This window comes from Dendrobates tinctorius, unplaced genomic scaffold (genome assembly GCF_039654945.1).
Source record: "Dendrobates tinctorius isolate UK_male_01 unplaced genomic scaffold, ASM3965494v1 ptg000157l, whole genome shotgun sequence".
Taxonomy (NCBI): domain Eukaryota; kingdom Metazoa; phylum Chordata; class Amphibia; order Anura; family Dendrobatidae; genus Dendrobates; species Dendrobates tinctorius.
Window position 1 is genome coordinate 5274771 of NW_027361824.1, and position 18542 is coordinate 5293312.

General features: G+C 46.4%; 1 protein-coding gene across 1 annotated transcript in view; it reads left to right on the plus strand.

Moving 5' to 3' along the window:
• Window positions 1–7962: 7962 nt before the first annotated feature.
• ATG16L2 (autophagy related 16 like 2) overlaps window positions 7963–18542 on the plus strand; it is a 28620-nt gene continuing 18040 nt past the window's right edge. The window contains exons 1-7 of the mRNA XM_073548494.1: window positions 7963–8248; window positions 10329–10425; window positions 12422–12506; window positions 12665–12738; window positions 12981–13223; window positions 13840–13905; window positions 15781–15879. Coding sequence (XP_073404595.1) covers window positions 8125–8248; window positions 10329–10425; window positions 12422–12506; window positions 12665–12738; window positions 12981–13223; window positions 13840–13905; window positions 15781–15879 — 788 coding nt within the window. The 5' untranslated portion in view covers window positions 7963–8124. The remainder of the gene's footprint in view (window positions 8249–10328; window positions 10426–12421; window positions 12507–12664; window positions 12739–12980; window positions 13224–13839; window positions 13906–15780; window positions 15880–18542) is intronic.

Below are 18542 nucleotides of genomic sequence, written 5' to 3' on the forward strand. Positions count from 1 at the left end.
GATTCTCCGGTGGGCCCTGGCATCTGGTGGGCCCTGGCACCTGCTGGCATACAGGGCCAGCAGTTGCCTAGGGCCCCCGCTGCTCCAGGGGCCCCCAGCCAGTGGTGTGTCGCACACCATGCAGCTGCTATGGGGGCCCCTGCCAGCAGAGCAGCAGCGGGTGTCAGGAGGCAGGAGCCCCTGTCCCCGCTGCTAAAGAGAAATGAATATTCACTGCGAAGCATATCATTTCAGGTCTCCACCCCCAGAGGCCCCGCCCCCAGCCCAGTAAGCCGCTCTGCAGACTACAGCTGTAAATCAGGGCCGGCGCCGCCCTCAGTCCTCTCTGCTCCTGGCTCACAGCCAGTGCGCGATGACGTCACTACATCGCGCACCCGCTGTGTGTCTGGCAGAGGGGGCAGCTCCTGACACTGAGGCCGGGATCAGCGTGGGAGCGAGGAGGAGAGGTGAGTATTGTGGTTTGTTTTGTTTTTTTATATCTCTCTCGCTCTCTCTATCTGTCTCTCTCTATCTATCTATCTCTATTTCTCTATATATCTCTCTCTCTATCTCTCTTATATCTATCTTTCTATCTCTATCTATTATCTATATCTATCTATCTCTATATCTATCTCTATCGCTCTATCTTTATATCTATCTTTCTATCTCTACATCTATCTCTATATCTATCTATCTCTATATCTATCTATATATATCTCTATATCTATCTATTATGTCTATCTATCTATCTCTATATCTATCTATCTCTATATCTATCTATCTCTATATCTATTATCTCTATATTTATTATCTATCTAGCTACCATCTATATCTATCTATCTTTATCTATACACTCACTGGCCACTTTATTAGGTACACCTGTCCAACTGTGTGTTAAGACTTAATTTCTAATCAGCCAATCACATGGCGGCAACTCAGTGCATTTAGGCATGTAGACATGGTCAAGACAATCTCCTGCAGTTCAAACCGAGCATCAGTATGGGGAAGAAAGGTGATTTGAGTGCCTTTGAACGTGGCATGATTGTTGGTGCCAGAAGGGCTGGTCTGAGAATTTCAGAAACTGCTGATCTACTGGGATTTTCACGCACAACCATCTCTAGGGTTTACAGAGAATGGTCCGAAAAAGAAAAAAAATCCAGTGAGCGGCAGTTCTGTGGCCGGAAATGCCATGTTGATGCCAGAGGTCAGAGGAGAATGGGCAGACTGGTTCGAGCTGATAGAAAGGCAACAGTGACTCAAATTGCCACCCGTTACAACCAAGGTAGGCAGAAGAGCATCTCTGAACGCACAGTGCGTCGAACTTTGAGGCAGATGGGCTACAGCAGCAGAAGACCACACTGGGTACCACTCCTCTCAGCTAAGAACAGGAAACTGAGGCTACAATTTGCACAAGCTCATCGAAATTGGACAGTAGAAGATTGGAAAAACGTTGCCTGGTCTGATGAGTCTCGATTTCTGCTGCGACATTCGGATGGTAGGGTCAGAATTTGGCGTAAACAACATGAAAGCATGGATCCATCCTGCCTTGTATCAACGGTTCAGGCTGGTGGTGGTGGTGTCATGGTGTGGGGAATTTTTTCTGGGCACTCTTTGGGCCCCTTGGTACCAATTGAGCATCGTTGCAACGCCACAGCCTACCTGAGTATTGTTGCTGACCATGTCCATCCCTTTATGACCACAATGTACCCAACATCTGATGGCTACTTTCAGCAGGATAATGCGCCATGTCATAAAGCTCGAATCATCTCAGATTGGTTTCTTGAACATGACAATGAGTTTACTGTACTCAAATGGCCTCCTCAGTCACCAGATCTCAATCCAATAGAGCATCTTTGGGATGTGGTGGAACGGGAGATTCGCATCAGGGATGTGCAGCCGACAAATCTGCGCCAACTGTGTGATGCCATCATGTCAATATGGTCCAAAATCTCTGAGGAATGCTTCCAGCACCTTGTTGAATCTCTGCCACGAAGAATTGAGGCAGTTCTGAAGGCAAAAGGGGGTCCAACCCCTTACTAGCATGGTGTACCTAATAAAGTGGCCAGTGAGTGTATATATCTCTATCTAATATCTATATCTATCTATCTCTATACCTATCTATCTATTTATCTATCCGTTATCTATCTCTATATCTATCTATATCTATATCTCTCGCTATCTATCGCTCTATCTCTATATCTATCTCTATATCTATCTTTATATCTATATCTATAAATCTATCTCTATCTATCTCTATATCTATCTCTATTTCTCTCTATATCTATCTCTATATCTCTATAGCTATCTATCTATATATCTCTATCTATCTCTATATCTATCTCTCTGTATATCTATCTATCGCTCTATCTCTATATCTATCTTTCTATCTCTATATCTATATATCTATCTATCTTTATCTATTTATCTCTATATCTTTTCTCTGTATCTATCTCTCTCTATATCTATCTCTATATATATCTATTATATCTATATCTATCTCTCTCTATATCTATCTATTTATCTCTATCTCTCTGTATAGCTATCTATCTTTCTATCTCTATATCTATCTCTATATCTATCTTTCTCTATCTATCTATTTATCTCTATCTATTATCTATATCTATCTCTCTATCGCTCTATCTCTATCTTTCTATCTCTACATCTATCTCTATATCTATCTTTCTATCTATATCTATCTATCTCTATATCTATCTATTATGTCTATCTATCTAGCTATCTCTATTATCTATATCTACCTATCTCTATATCTTTCTATCTTACTCTATCTCTATATCTATCTGTTATCTCTATATTTATTATCTATCTTTATCTATCTCTATCTATTATCTATATCTATCTCTCTATCTATTTATCGATCTCTGTATCTATCTCTATATCTATCTCTCTCTCTATCTACCGCTCTCTCTATCTCTATCTATATCTATCTATCTCTATATCTATTATCTCTATATCTATCTACCTATCTATCTCTATATCTATCTCTATATATATATATATCTGTTTCTCTCTATATCTATCTCTATATCTCTCTCTCTATAGCTATCTATATATTATCTCTATATCTATCTATCTATATATTATCTCTATATCTATCTATCTATCTCTATATCTATCTCTATATCTCATTATCTATCAATCTCTATCTCTATCTCTCGCTCTTTATCTATCTATTGATCTATCCATCTATCTCTATATCTATCTCTATATCTATCTATTATATCTATCTATTATCTCTATTATCTATATCTATCTATCCATCTATCTATCTAGCTATCTCTATCTATCTCTATATCTCTCTATATCTATCTTTCTAACTCTATATCTATCTATCTCTATACATATCTCTATATCTAGCTATTATCTCTATATCTATCTCTATATCTATCTTTCTATATCTATCTGTCTCTATATCTATCTATCTATCTCTATATCTATTATCTCTATATCTATCTATCTCTATATCTATCTATCTCTATATATCTGTATATCTATTTTTATTTATAGCCATCTATCTATATATATTTATCTCTATATCTATCTATATATGTCTATATTATTATTATTATTATTATTATATCTGTATATCTCTATCTATTATCTATCTCTATCTATATATCTATCCCTATATCTTTCTATCTATAGCCATCTATCTCTATATCTATCTATCTATCCATTATCTATTTTCTATCTATCTCTATATCTATCTACCTATCGATCTATCTATCTATATTTCTTTCTATATCTATCTTTATATCTATCTCTATCTATCTATCTCTATGAATCTTTCTATCTACACTCACTGGCCACTTTATTAGGTACACCATGCTAGTAAGGGGTTGGACCCCCCTTTGCCTTCAGAACTGCCTCAATTCTTCGTGGCAGAGATTCAACAAGGTGCTGGAAGCATTCCTCAGAGATTTTGGACCATATTGACATGATGGCATCACACAGTTGGCGCAGATTTGTCGGCTGCACATCCCTGATGCGAATCTCCCGTTCCACCACATCCCAAAGATGCTCTATTGGATTGAGATCTGGTGACTGAGGAGGCCATTTGAGTACAGTGAACTCATTGTCATGTTCAAGAAACCAATCTGAGATGATTCGAGCTTTATGACATGGCGCATTATCCTGCTGAAAGTAGCCATCAGATGTTGGGTACATTGTGGTCATAAAGGGATGGACATGGTCAGCAACAATACTCAGGTAGGCTGTGGCGTTGCAACGATGCTCAATTGGTACCAAGGGGCCCAAAGAGTGCCAAGAAAAAATTCCCCACACCATGACACCACCACCACCAGCCTGAACCGTTCATACAAGGCAGGATGGATCCATGCTTTCATGTTGTTTACGCCAAATTCTGACCCTACCATCCGAATGTCGCAGCAGAAATCGAGACTCATCAGACCAGGCAACGTTTTTCCAATCTTCTACTGTCCAATTTCGATGAGCTTGTGCAAATTGTAGCCTCAGTTTCCTGTTCTTAGCTGAGAGGAGTGGTACCCAGTGTGGTCTTCTGCTGCTGTAGCCCATCTGCCTCAAAGTTCGACGCACTGTGCGTTCAGAGATGCTCTTCTGCCTACCTTGGTTGTAACGGGTGGCAATTTGAGTCACTGTTGCCTTTCTATCAGCTCGAACCAGTATGCCCATTCTCCTCTGACCTCTGGCATCAACAAGGCATTTCCGGCCACAGAACTGCCGCTCACTGGATTTTTTTTCTTTTTCGGACCATTCTCTGTAAACCCTAGAGATGGTTGTGCGTGAAAATCCCAGTAGATCAGCAGTTTCTGAAATACTCAGACCAGCCCTTCTGGCACCAACAATCATGCCACGTTCAAAGGCACTCAAATCACCTTTCTTCCCCATACTGATGCTCGGTTTGAACTGCAGGAGATTGTCTTGACCATGTCTACATGCCTAAATGCACTGAGTTGCCGCCATGTGATTGGCTGATTAGAAATTAAGTCTTAACACACAGTTGGACAGGTGTACCTAATAAAGTGGCCTGTGAGTGTAGATCTATCCATTATCTACTTTCTATCTCTATATCTATCTATTTCTACATCTATCTTTCTATCTATATCTATCTAACTCTATATCTATATAGCATTATACCCTATGAGGGGGGCAGTATTATACCCTATGAGGAGGCAGCATTATACCCTATGAGGAGGCAGCATTATACCCTATGAGGGGGTGCATTATTCCCTATGAGGGGGGCAGTATTATACCCTATGAGGGGGGCAGTATTATACCCTATGAGGGGGCAGTATTATACCCTATGAGGAGGCAGCATTATACCCTATGAGGGGGTGCATTATTCCCTATGGGGGGCAGTATTATACCCTATGAGGAGGCAGCATTATACCCTATGAGGGGGGCAGTATTATACCCTATGAGGAGGCAGCATTATACCCTATGAGGAGGCAGCATTATACCCTATGAGGAGGGCAGCATTATTCCCTATGAGGGGGGCAGTATTATACCCTATGAGGGGGTGCATTATTCCCTATGAGGGGGGCAGTATTATACCCTATGAGGAGGCAGCATTATACCCTATGAGGAGGGCAGCATTATACCCTATGAGGGGGGCAGTATTATACCCTATGAGGGGGGCAGTATTATACCCTATGAGGGGGCAGTATTATACCCTATGAGGAGGCAGCATTATTCCCTATGAGGGGGGCAGTATTATACCCTATGAGGAGGCAGCATTATACCCTATGAGGAGGCAGCATTATTCCCTATGAGGGGGGCAGTATTATACCCTATGAGGAGGCAGCATTATACCCTATGAGGCAGCATTATACCCTATGAGGAGGGCAGCATTATACCCTATGAGGGGGTGCATTATTCCCTATGAGGGGGGCAGTATTATACCCTATGAGGGGGGCAGTATTATACCCTATGAGGGGGCAGTATTATACCCTATGAGGAGGCAGCATTATACCCTATGAGGGGGTGCATTATTCCCTATGAGGGGGGCAGTATTATACCCTATGAGGAGGCAGCATTATACCCTATGAGGGGGTGCATTATACCCTATGAGGGGGCAGTATTATACCCTATGAGGGGGGCAGTATTATACCCTATGAGGAGGCAGCATTATTCCCTATGAGGGGGGCAGTATTATACCCTATGAGGAGACAGCATTATACCCTATGAGGGGGTGCATTATACCCTATGAGGGGGTGCATTATTCCCTATGAGGGGGGCAGTATTATACCCTATGAGGGGGCCAGTATTATACCCTATGAGGGGGCAGCATTATTCCCTATGAGGGGATGCATTATTCCCTATGAGGGGGGCAGTATTATACCCTATGAGGGGGGCAGTATTATACCCTATGAGGGGGGCAGTATTATACCCTATGAGGGGGGCAGTATTATACCCTATGAGGAGGCAGCATTATACCCTATGAGGGGGTGCATTATTCCCTATGGGGGGCAGTATTATACCCTATGAGGAGGCAGCATTATACCCTATGAGGAGGCAGCATTATTCCCTATGAGGGGGGCAGTATTATACCCTATGAGGAGGCAGCATTATACCCTATGAGGAGGCAGCATTATACCCTATGAGGAGGGCAGCATTATTCCCTATGAGGGGGGCAGTATTATACCCTATGAGGGGGTGCATTATTCCCTATGAGGGGGGCAGTATTATACCCTATGAGGAGGCAGCATTATACCCTATGAGGAGGGCAGCATTATACCCTATGAGGGGGTGCATTATTCCCTATGAGGGGGGCAGTATTATACCCTATGAGGGGGCAGTATTATACCCTATGAGGAGGCAGCATTATTCCCTATGAGGGGGGCAGCATTATACCCTATGAGGAGGCAGCATTATACCCTATGAGGAGGCAGCATTATTCCCTATGAGGGGGGCAGTATTATACCCTATGAGGAGGCAGCATTATACCCTATGAGGAGGCAGCATTATACCCTATGAGGAGGGCAGCATTATACCCTATGAGGGGGTGCATTATTCCCTATGAGGGGGCAGTATTATACCCTATGAGGAGGCAGCATTATACCCTATGAGGGGGTGCATTATTCCCTATGAGGGGGGCAGTATTATACCCTATGAGGGGGTGCATTATACCCTATGAGGAGGCAGCATTATACCCTATGAGGGGGTGCATTATTCCCTATGAGGGGGGCAGTATTATTCCCTATGAGGGGGGCAGTATTATACCCTATGAGGGGGTGCATTATTCCCTATGAGGGGGTGCATTATTCCCTATGAGGGGGGCAGTATTATACCCTATGAGGGGGCAGCATTATACCCTATGAGGGGGGGCAGTATTCCCTATGAGGGGGGCAGTATTATTCCCTATGAGGGGGGCAGTATTATACCCTATGAGGGGGCAGCATTATACCCTATGAGGGGGCAGCATTATACCCTATGAGGGGGTGCATTATTCCCTATGAGGGGGTGCATTATACCCTATGAGGGGGGCAGTATTATACCCTATGAGGGGGGCAGTATTATACCCTATGAGGGGGGCAGTATTATATTCTATGAGATGGCTGCATTATACTATGTGAGGGGGCTGCTTTATATTCTATGAGGGGGCTACCCCAACTCCTGCTACATAATTAAGACATGTACAACCTTATACCCGGATATTAGCGTGTTTTACCGCATAATAGGTGGTCTTGTATTTAACTCTATGCAGCTACATAGTGGGCCCCAAGAATGATTTTCTCTGGTGGGCCCAAGGTGTTCCAGTCCGACGCTGTGTGTGGCCCCTGCCAGTATAAGGTGAGGCCCCCGGGGTGTGTGTGGCCCCTGCCAGTATAAGGTGAGGCCCCCGGGGTGTGTGTGGCCCCTGCCAGTATAAGGTGAGGCCCCCGGGGTGTGTGTGGCCCCTGCCAGTATAAGGTGAGGCCCCCGGGGTGTGTGTGGCCCCTGCCAGTATAAGGTGAGGCCCCCGGGGTGTGTGTGGGCCCCTCAGCGCCGCCCCCATTGATTCCTGTCAGATATCAGCTGATAACAGAGCGGAAGGCCTCTGGGATACCAAGTATCGCTTCTCGGGTCATGTGACGTGCGGGGCGGGGCCGGGCGCAGCTGGTGACGTGTGGCCCCGCCCCCGGCGGTGGCTCCGGTCGCAGCGGGATGCAGGACGGTGCGGAGTGCGGAGCCGCAGGGGGGAGAGCGGCCTGGAAGCTGCACATCATCCGGCAGCTGCGGCACCGGGACCGCTCCCAGCACGGCGCCTTCCTGGAGCTCATCCAGTCCTGTGAGTACCGGCGGCGGTGCGCTGTATGGCCGCTGCTGGACTACAAATCCCAGCATGCCTCCAATCACTCCACCGCAGGAGGGAGCTCTGGGCATGCTGGGAGTTGTAGTTCAACAGCTGCTTGTGACGTGTGTGTGGGGCTGGAGCTGCACAGTAGATTCCCCCGGACTCTGCACCGGGGAGAGGAAGCTGCGGTGCACGGGGCGCTCAGCCCTCCAGGGGCCCGCACGGGTCTGCGTCACCGTCACTAACCAGCTGACATCTCCTGCTCTCTTTTATCAGCCATCAGCGGCCAAAACATGAGGCCTCCGCCCGCCTGACAGGAGGAATGGGGACTGCGAGCCCCGGAGGAGGCCTGATGGGGAATGTCACACAGACCTGCAAGACAGGAAACGACTCCCATCATCTGTCCGAGAGACCTGCTCCACTCACCTCCAGAGCTGCAGTCACTATTCTGCTGTGACTTAGTGTCTTATCCTCCAGTCACCTCCAGAGCTGCACTCACTATTCTGTTACATCGTGTCTTATCCTCCCGTCACCTCCAGAGCTGCACTCACTATTCTGTTACATCATGTCTTATCCTCCAGTCACCTCCAGAGCTGCACTCACTATTCTGCTGTTACATCATGTCTTATCCTCCACTCACCTCCAGAGCTGCACTCACTGTTCTGCTGTTACATCATGTCTTATCCTCCACTCACCTCCAGAGCTGCACTCACTGTTCTGCTGTTACATCATGTCTTATCCTCCACTCACCTCCAGAGCTGCACTCACTATTCTGTTACATCGTGTCTTATCCTCCCGTCACCTCCAGAGCTGCACTCACTATTCTGCTGTTACATCGTGTCTTATCCTCCACTCACCTCCAGAGCTGCACTCACTATTCTGCTGTTACATCGTGTCTTATCCTCCACTCACCTCCAGAGCTGCACTCACTATTCTGCTGTTACATCATGTCTTATCCTCCACTCACCTCCAGAGCTGCACTCACTATTCTGCTGTTACATCATGTCTTATCCTCCAGAGCTGCACTCACTATTCTGTTACATCGTGTCTTATCCTCCAGTCACCTCCAAAGCTGCACTCACTATTCTGTTACATCGTGTCTTATCCTCCACTCACCTCCAGAGCTGCACTCACTATTCTGTTACATCATGTCTTATCCTCCAGTCACCTCCAAAGCTGCACTCACTATTCTGTTACATCGTGTCTTATCCTCCACTCACCTCCAGAGCTGCACTCACTATTCTATTACATCGTGTCTTATTCTCCAGTCACCTCCAGAGCTGTACTCACTATTCTGTTACATCGTGTCTTATCCTCCAGTCACCTCCAGAGCTGCACTCACTATTCTGCTTTCCTTGATGCTCTCGGGCTGCAGTGACTTGTGCTGCTCTGCTGCCCCCTGCTGTCCAGTGCACGTTTTGCTGTGTTGCTCTATAGTGTAATTGACAATCAGCAGAATTATGAATGCTGCTCTGGATGTGACTCCAGCGTTGGATGTTGGTGCAGGGCGAGCTGGATGCCGCGGGTTGAGGAGGAATTCTGCGCTCCCCTTAGTGTTGGCGCCACTTGTGTTGGGCTCAGTAGGTCATCTCATCCTTACTCTGATTGTCGGCCGTAGGGTGACGGGGGGACGTCGCCTCGTCCTGTGTGGACAGGTGTTTGGCGGCATTCTATCCTGCCCCACTGTGATCTGTGTGTTATGGACGCCGCCCCTCCCCCGCTGCACTTTTGCTCAGTGATGATGTTTGTTTTTGTCCTTGAACTTCTGTGATTTTGGCAGGGGGGGGGGGGGGCATCCGTGGGTGATTGCAGCTCCGGAGGTCACCCGAATCGCTCATTATGTTACATTATGTAGGTATGATTGGGGGCTTTTCTTGAGGGTATGATGTAGTCTATGACTTCGCCCGGGGGTCTCGCCAACTTCTTGTTTTGAGTTATCGGCTCTCATACTCCGGACCCTGCAGGTGGTTGTCAGATTGGAGGACTGAGCCCCCCCCCCCCCCCCCAAGACGTCTCCTGCCCTCATTCGGGGGTCTCTGCTTCAATGATCTCTGATCTGATGATTTTTTTCCAGATAATAAACTTCTGGAGAAATCCGTATTTCTGAAGGATCTGACCGAGAAGATCCAAACTGACCCCGTGGTATCACCGGCCGGCCGCCATGCTGCGAGGTAGGTACAGACGGGGTGAGCGGAGGGTCTGCGGGGACCGAGACAATGTATATAATCTCATCCTGTGTGATACTGACTGCTGAGCCGTGTATCTAATCCTATCCTGTGTGATACTGACTGCTGAGCCGTGTATCTAATCCTGTGTGATACTGACTGCTGAGCCGTGTATCTAATCCTGTGTGATACTGACTGCTGAGCCGTGTATCTAATCCTATGTGATACTGACTGCTGAGCCTTGTATCTAATCCTATCCTGTGTGATACTGACTGCTGAGCCGTGTATCTAATCCTATTCTGTGTGATACTGACTGCTGAGCCGTGTATCTAATCCTCTCCTGTGTGATACTGACTGCTGAGCTGTGTATCTAATCTCATCCTGTGTGATACTGACTGCTGAGCTGTGTATCTAATCCTCTCCTGTGTGATACTGACTGCTGAGCCGTGTATCTAATCCTCTCCTGTGTGATACTGACTGCTGAGCCGTGTATCTAATCCTCTCCTGTGTGATACTGACTGCTGAGCCGTGTATCTAATCCTCTCCTGTGTGATACTGACTGCTGAGCCATGTATCTAATCCTCTCCTGTGTGATACTGACTGCTGAGCCGTGTATCTAATCCTATGTGATACTGACTGCTGAGCCGTGTATCTAATCCTGTGTGATACTGACTGCTGAGCCGTGTATCTAATCCTCTCCTGTGTGATACTGACTGCTGAGCCGTGTATCTAATCCTCTCCTGTGTGATACTGACTGCTGAGCCATGTATCTAATCCTCTCCTGTGTGATACTGACTGCTGAGCCATGTATCTAATCCTCTCCTGTGTGATACTGACTGCTGAGCCGTGTATCTAATCCTATGTGATACTGACTGCTGAGCCGTGTATCTAATCCTATGTGATACTGACTGCTGAGCTGTGTATCTAATCCTGTGTGATACTGACTGCTGAGCCGTGTATCTAATCCTATGTGATACTGACTGCTGAGCCGTGTAGCTAATCCTCTCCTGTGTGATACTGACTGCTGAGCCGTGTAGCTAATCCTCTCCTGTGTGATACTGACTGCTGAGCCGTGTAGCTAATCCTCTCCTGTGTGATACTGACTGCTGAGCCGTGTATCTAATCCTCTCCTGTGTGATACTGACTGCTGAGCCGTGTATCTAATCCTCTCCTGTGTGATACTGACTGCTGAGCCGTGTATCTAATCCTATCCTGTGTGATACTGACTGCTGAGCCGTGTATCTAATCCTGTGTGATACTGACTGCTGAGCCTTGTATCTAATCCTATCCTGTGTGATACTGACTGCTGAGCCGTGTATCTAATCCTCTCCTGTGTGATACTGACTGCTGAGCCGTGTATCTAATCCTCTCCTGTGTGATACTGCTGAGCCGTGTATCTAATCCTCTCCTGTGTGATACTGCTGAGCCGTGTATCTAATCCTCTCCTGTGTGATACTGACTGCTGAGCCGTGTATCTAATCCTCTCCTGTGTGATACTGACTGCTGAGCCGTGTATCTAATCCTATCCTGTGTGATACTGACTGCTGAACCGTGTATCTAATCCTCTCCTGTGTGATACCGACTGCTGATCCGTGTATCTAATCCCATCCTGTGTGATACTGACTGCTGATCCGTGTATCTAATCCCATCCTGTGTGATACTGACTGCTGAGCCATGTATCTAATCCTATCCTGTGTGATACTGACTGCTGAGCCGTGTATCTAATCCTATCCTGTGTGATACTGACTGCTGAGCCGTGTATCTAATCCTATCCTGTGTGATACTGACTGCTGAGCCGTGTATCTAATCCTATCCTGTGTGATACTGTCTGCTGAGCCGTGTATCTAATCCTATCCTGTGTGATACTGTCTGCTGAGCCGTGTATCTAATCCTATCCTGTGTGATACTGACTGCTGAGCCGTGTATCTAATCCTATCCTGTGTGATACTGACTGCTGAGCCGTGTATCTCACCCCCTGGTGTTCTCTGTGTTGGTCTTGCAGGGTTTCGGCGGGGGTCCTGTGTACCGCGGGGTCAGAGGCTCCTCCCACACTACAGATCGCTGAGCTGCGGGACTATAACGGGGAGGTGAGTGCTGCGGCCGCTGGGTCTGAGGCTCCTCCCTCTTGGACTTGTTGGCTCCCGGGATCTGGCTCAGTAATGATGTGGATATTCTGATACTCTGGACTCTCTGATAGTCCGGCACCGCGACCCTCCAGTACTCTGTCATCTTCTTGTCTTTGCAGTTGGCCTTTCAAGCCTGCGAGCTGAAGAAGGAGGCGCAGAAGAGGGACGAGGAGCTCAGGCAGCAAAAGTCCAGGTGCGGCAGTCACCATGCTTTACACTGCAGCTCTGCTTTATTACAGCACAATCCTGAGCAGTGATTCCGTTAGTCTGAGGTGGTCTGGCATGTGCCCCCCTCGTCACTGTGTGTTGGGGTCAGGGTTAGTCTGGAGTTAATCTGCTCTGTTCCGAGGCTGGGATTATTGCTCGGCCTCCCATCCCCTGTGCTTTTCACTGCAGCACTGCCTGGTGATGGGTCTGACTTTCTTCGCTCTGCAGCGTCTCCTTCCTGTCGGCCGTGGCGGAGGATCACAGGCGGCAGTGTCAGTGCCTGGAGAGTGAGGTGGCCCAGATGGTGTGTGCCAACGCCGACCTGAAGGAGGACTATGATCGGCTGCTGGCGCGGCGCCGCCTGGTGGAGGGGCGGCTGCATATCGCCGAGGAGCAGGGGCGGGAGATCTTAGAGGAACTGACCAAGAGGAAAGCGCTGGAGGCAGAACGGCAGAACAACGTCAACGAGAGGTGTGGAGCACGGGCGGGGGACCCCACTGTATGGGAGAAGAGGGGGATTCTTCCCTGTACCATCTCCCCACTGCGCGACCCCACTGTATGGGAGAAGAGGGGGTGCCGTCCCCCCGCTCCGGGACCCCACTGTATGGGAGAAGAGGGGGTACCGTCCCCCCCCCCCCCGCTCCGGGACCCCCACTGTATGGGAGAAGAGGGGGTGCATAGTCCCCCCCCCCCCCCCGCTCCGGGACCCCACTGTATGGGAGAAGAGGGGGTGCAAATTCCCACCTCTCTGGGACCCCAGTGTATGTGAGAAGCGGGGGTGCATATTGCCCCCAGTACCTGTACCTGACCCCACTGTATGGGAGAAGAGGGGGTGCATATTTCCCCCGAGTACCTGTACCTGACCCCACTGTATGGGAGAAGAGGGGGTGCATATTTCCCCCCCCCCGCTGCAGGACCCCACTGTATAGGAGAAGAGGGTTGCAGATTCCCCCCTAGTACCGTCCCCCTGCTGCAGGACCCCACTGTATGGGAGAAGAGGTGGTGCAGATTCCCCCTCAGTACCGTCCCCCCGCTGTGGGACCCCCCGGTGCTCTCCCCTTCTTACATCCTGGACTTCTCTTTGCAGGAGGAAGGGGGAGATGTTGTCCCGCATGGTGAAGACCGCGCTCTGCAAGACGCTCAGCGCCGAGGGGTGAGTGCCTCCATCTGCCCCAACACTTTCCCGATTCTTCTTCTCCTTTCCTGCACTGTAACCCTTTCCTGGCCTGTGGATGATTGTGGAGCGGCTCAGATTCACCGCCGGCAGCGACCGGGGCAGCTCTGGTCTCTGCTGTTTAACCACTTAGTTGCCGTCGTCAGTCACAGCAGCATTGAAACGGAGCAGTGTGAGCTTTGACCCTTTAAAAAGAAAAGAATGTTGTTTGCTTGTTTCGTCTGCATTTCAATTATTGGACCTGATCAACACAGAGCAAAAAAAAGAAGTAACAAGTAAATCACCGCCCCATGAAAATCTCTAAAACCGCGAGGACCCCAATAATGGCCGCAGCTCCATCCACGAAGGAACACAAAGAACTCGCTGATATCACAACACATTTATTTCTATTGAAATATTATTTACAAACATCTGAACAATTTCTTTCATCACTTAAATAAAAAAAGAGAACCCAGGATACAAGTTTGAAGAATGGCGGCGCCCCCCTCGGTCAGCAGACACAGATCACAAAACCCAAGGGCAGAATCACAGGTTTTCACAGAACTTAAAAGTTTTTTCTGATTTTTCACTACATTACGGTGAAACAAAATGTCACTAACTACAACTCCTCTCATAAAAAGAAAACACAAAGACAAGACCATATACTCCAGTCACATCCAAAGCTGCATCCATAACACTGTTCAATGCCAGACAGTAGGATCTCACGGCTGCTAGCTGAAATTAGGTGACATCCATCAGTATAAGATAAGACCCGATGTAACAGCAGAAGAGTGAGTGCAGCTCTGGAGGTGACTGGAGGATGAGACACGGTGTAACACCAGAATAGTGACTGCAGTTCTGAAGGATAATAAAGGGTATACAATGGATGAGGACAGGTTGCTGCGTGCACTGACTGTTTCCGATGGCTTTCTTAGTAGATTAGCGCCTGTTGACTGCCCGCAGATGTTTCTGACGGTGTATTGGTCGTCCACCCTCCTGTCCGTGTCGGTCGCTCTGTTACTCGGCTTCGCCCCTGTATCTGGCCTCGTTTTTTCATACTCATCTTACGGTTGAGCTGTTATACCCAAATATTGGAGATTTACATTACTGCCCCGATGGGTTTGTCTGTGACCTGTAATTGTAGTATAAACTTTCCCCACCCCAAACCCGTACAATCCACCACACAAAGGATAAAAGAGTCCAGAAGCCGAATGCAGTTCAGTAACAGCATAAAAGCCCTGGGAGATGAGAGTCCAACAATCCAGCAGACAGAGGATGACACAGTCCATATATTCTTTCTCTCTGAGGTGCTGTGTTCACATCATGGTTCCACACAGGATCTGAGATTGTGTCTCACATCACTGATATCTTAGAAGTCCCCCCCTCCTCATTCACAGATCAGGGGAGAAGGTTGCAGGGGCTCATTGTTCAACAAGCTAGGTCAATATGTCATTAGCAAATAAGACAACAGTACAGTACTGTGGGGGCTGATATCAGATGGCAACAACAGCCATTCATCAACTACCAAATAGCAACTCGTCCTACAAGAGAACACCATGAAAATCAGTAAAATATGAATACAAACAAAATGATACCCACATACCATATCCCACCTTCACAACATCCGTCAGTCAGGCTGACCACCCAGGGACCGTAGTCAGGTGTCATATTGAGGGAACCCAACCATCAGTGCCCGGAGGCCCCGACATCGGCTCATTCTGGAACTTCTATTTAATCGTCAAGAATTAATGTCTAACCCTAAGAGAGACCAGAAGCTGATCACTGATCACACGACTGAGGGGTCCTGTCCAAATACTGAGGATTGAAACCAACCTTATCTCCCATGGGGATACTTACATCTGTGTCTGTTCCTAGGGACTTCAGTAGCTGGCGAAACACAGATGGACATGACTCTAAAAGTTTGGAAATGACCAGGAGCCTTAAAATAGAGAAACCAGCACCGAAGAAATCCAGGTGAGCGAAAGAGTGAAAAAAGAAATATAACTACTATAATACTGCTCCCTATGTACAAGAATATAACTACTATAATACTGCCCCTATGTACAAGAATATAACTACTATAATACTGCTCCTATGTACAAGAATATAACTACTATAATACTGCCCCCTATGTACAAGAATATAACTACTATAATATTGCCCCTATGTACAAGAATATAACTACTATAATACTGCCCCTATGTACAAGAATATAACTACTATAATACTGCTCCCTATGTACAAGAATATAACTACTATAATACTGCCCCTATGTACAAGAATATAACTACTATAATACTGCTCCTATGTACAAGAATATAACTACTATAATACTGCCCCCTATGTACAAGAATATAACTACTATAATATTGCCCCTATGTACAAGAATATAACTACTATAATATTGCCCCTATGTACAAGAATATAACTACTATAATACTGCCCCTATGTACAAGAATATAACTACTATAATATTGCCCCTATGTACAAGAATATAACTACTATAATACTGCCCCTATGTACAAGAATATAACTACTATAATACTGCTCCCTATGTACAAGAATATAACTACTATAATACTGCTCCCTATGTACAAGAATATAACTACTATAATACTGCCCCTATGTACAAGAATATACTATAATACTGCCCCTATGTACAAGAGTATAACTACTATAATACTGCTCCCTATGTACAAGAATATAACTACTATAATACTGCTCCCTATGTACAAGAATATAACTACTATAATACTGCTCCCTATGTACAAGAATATAACTACTATAATATTGCCCCTATGTACAAGAATATACAGTGCCTACAAGTAGTATTCAACCCCCTGCAGATTTAGCAGGTTTACACATTCGGAATTAACTTGGCATTGTGACATTTGGACTGTAGATCAGCCTGGAAGTGTGAAATGCACTGCAGCAAAAAAGAATGTTATTTCTTTGTTTAATTTTTTTTTAAATTGTGAAAAGTTTATTCAGAGGGTCATTTATTATTCAACCCCTCAAACCACCAGAATTCTGTTTGGTTCCCCTAAAGTATTAAGAAGTATTTCAGCAACAAAGAACAATGAGCTTCACATGTTTGGATTAATTATCTCTTTTTCCAGCCTTTTCTGACTATTTAAGACCTTCCCCAAACTTGTGAACAGCACTCATACATGGTCAACATGGGAAAGACAAAGGAGCATTCCAAGGCCATCAGAGACAAGATCGTGGAGGGTCACAAGGCTGGCAAAGGGTACAAAACCCTTTCCAAGGAGTTGGGCCTACCTGTCTCCACTGTTGGGAGCATCATCCGGAAGTGGAAGGCTTATGGAACTACTGTTAGCCTTCCACGGCCTGGACAGCCTTTGAAAGTTTCCTCCCGTGCCGAGGCCAGGCTTGTCCGAAGAGTCAAGGCTAACCCAAGGACAACAAGGAAGGAGCTCCGGGAAGATCTCATGGCAGTGGGGACATTGGTTTCAGTCAATACCATAAGTAACGTACTCCACTCCGTTCCAGACGAGCCCGTAAGGTACCTTTACTTTCAAAGCGTCATGTCAAGGCTCGCCTACAGTTTGCTCATGATCACTTGGAAGACTCTGAGACAGACTGGTTCAAGGTTCTCTGGTCTGATGAGGCCAAGATCGAGATCTTTGATGCCAACCACACACGTGACGTTTGGAGACTGGATGGCACTGCATACGACCCCAAGAATACCATCCCTACAGTCAAGCATGGTGGTGGCAGCATCATGCTGTGGGGCTGTTTCTCAGCCAAGGGGCCTGACCATCTGGTCCGCATCCATGGGAAGATGGATAGCACGGCCTACCTGGAGATTTTGGCCAAGAACCTCCGCTCCTCCATCAAGGATCTTAAGATGGGTCGTCATTTCATCTTCCAACAAGACAACGACCCAAAGCACACAGCCAAGAAAACCAAGGCCTGGTTCAAGAGGGAAAAAATCAAGGTGTTGGAGTGGCCTAGTCAGTCTCCTGACCTTAACCCAATTGAAAACTTGTGGAAGGAGCTCAAGATTAAAGTCCACATGAGACACCCAAAGAACCTAGATAACTTGGAGAAGATCTGCATGGAGGAGTGGGCCAAGATAACTCCAGAGACCTGTGCCGGCCTGATCAGGTCTTATAAAAGACGATTATTAGCTGTAATTGCAAACAAGGGTTATTCCACAAAATATTAAACCTAGGGGTTGAATAATAATTGACCCACACTTTTATGTTTAAAATTGATTAAAATTTAACTGAGCAACATAACTTTTTGGTTTGTAAGATTTATGCATCTGTTAATAAATCCTGCTCTTGTGTGAAGTTTGAAGGCTCTAACTTATTTGCATCTTATCAAACCTGCTAAATCTGCAGGGGGTTGAATACTACTTGTAGGCACTGTAACTACTATAATATTGCCCCTATGTACAAGAATATAACTACTATAATATTGCCCCTATGTACAAGAATATAACTACTATAATACTGCTCCTATGTACAAGAGTATAACTACTATAATACTGCCCCCTATGTACAAGAATAGAACTGCTATAATACTGCTCTTATGTACAAGAATATAACTACTATAATACTGCCCCTATGTACAGGAATATAACTGCTATAATACTGCCCCTATGTACA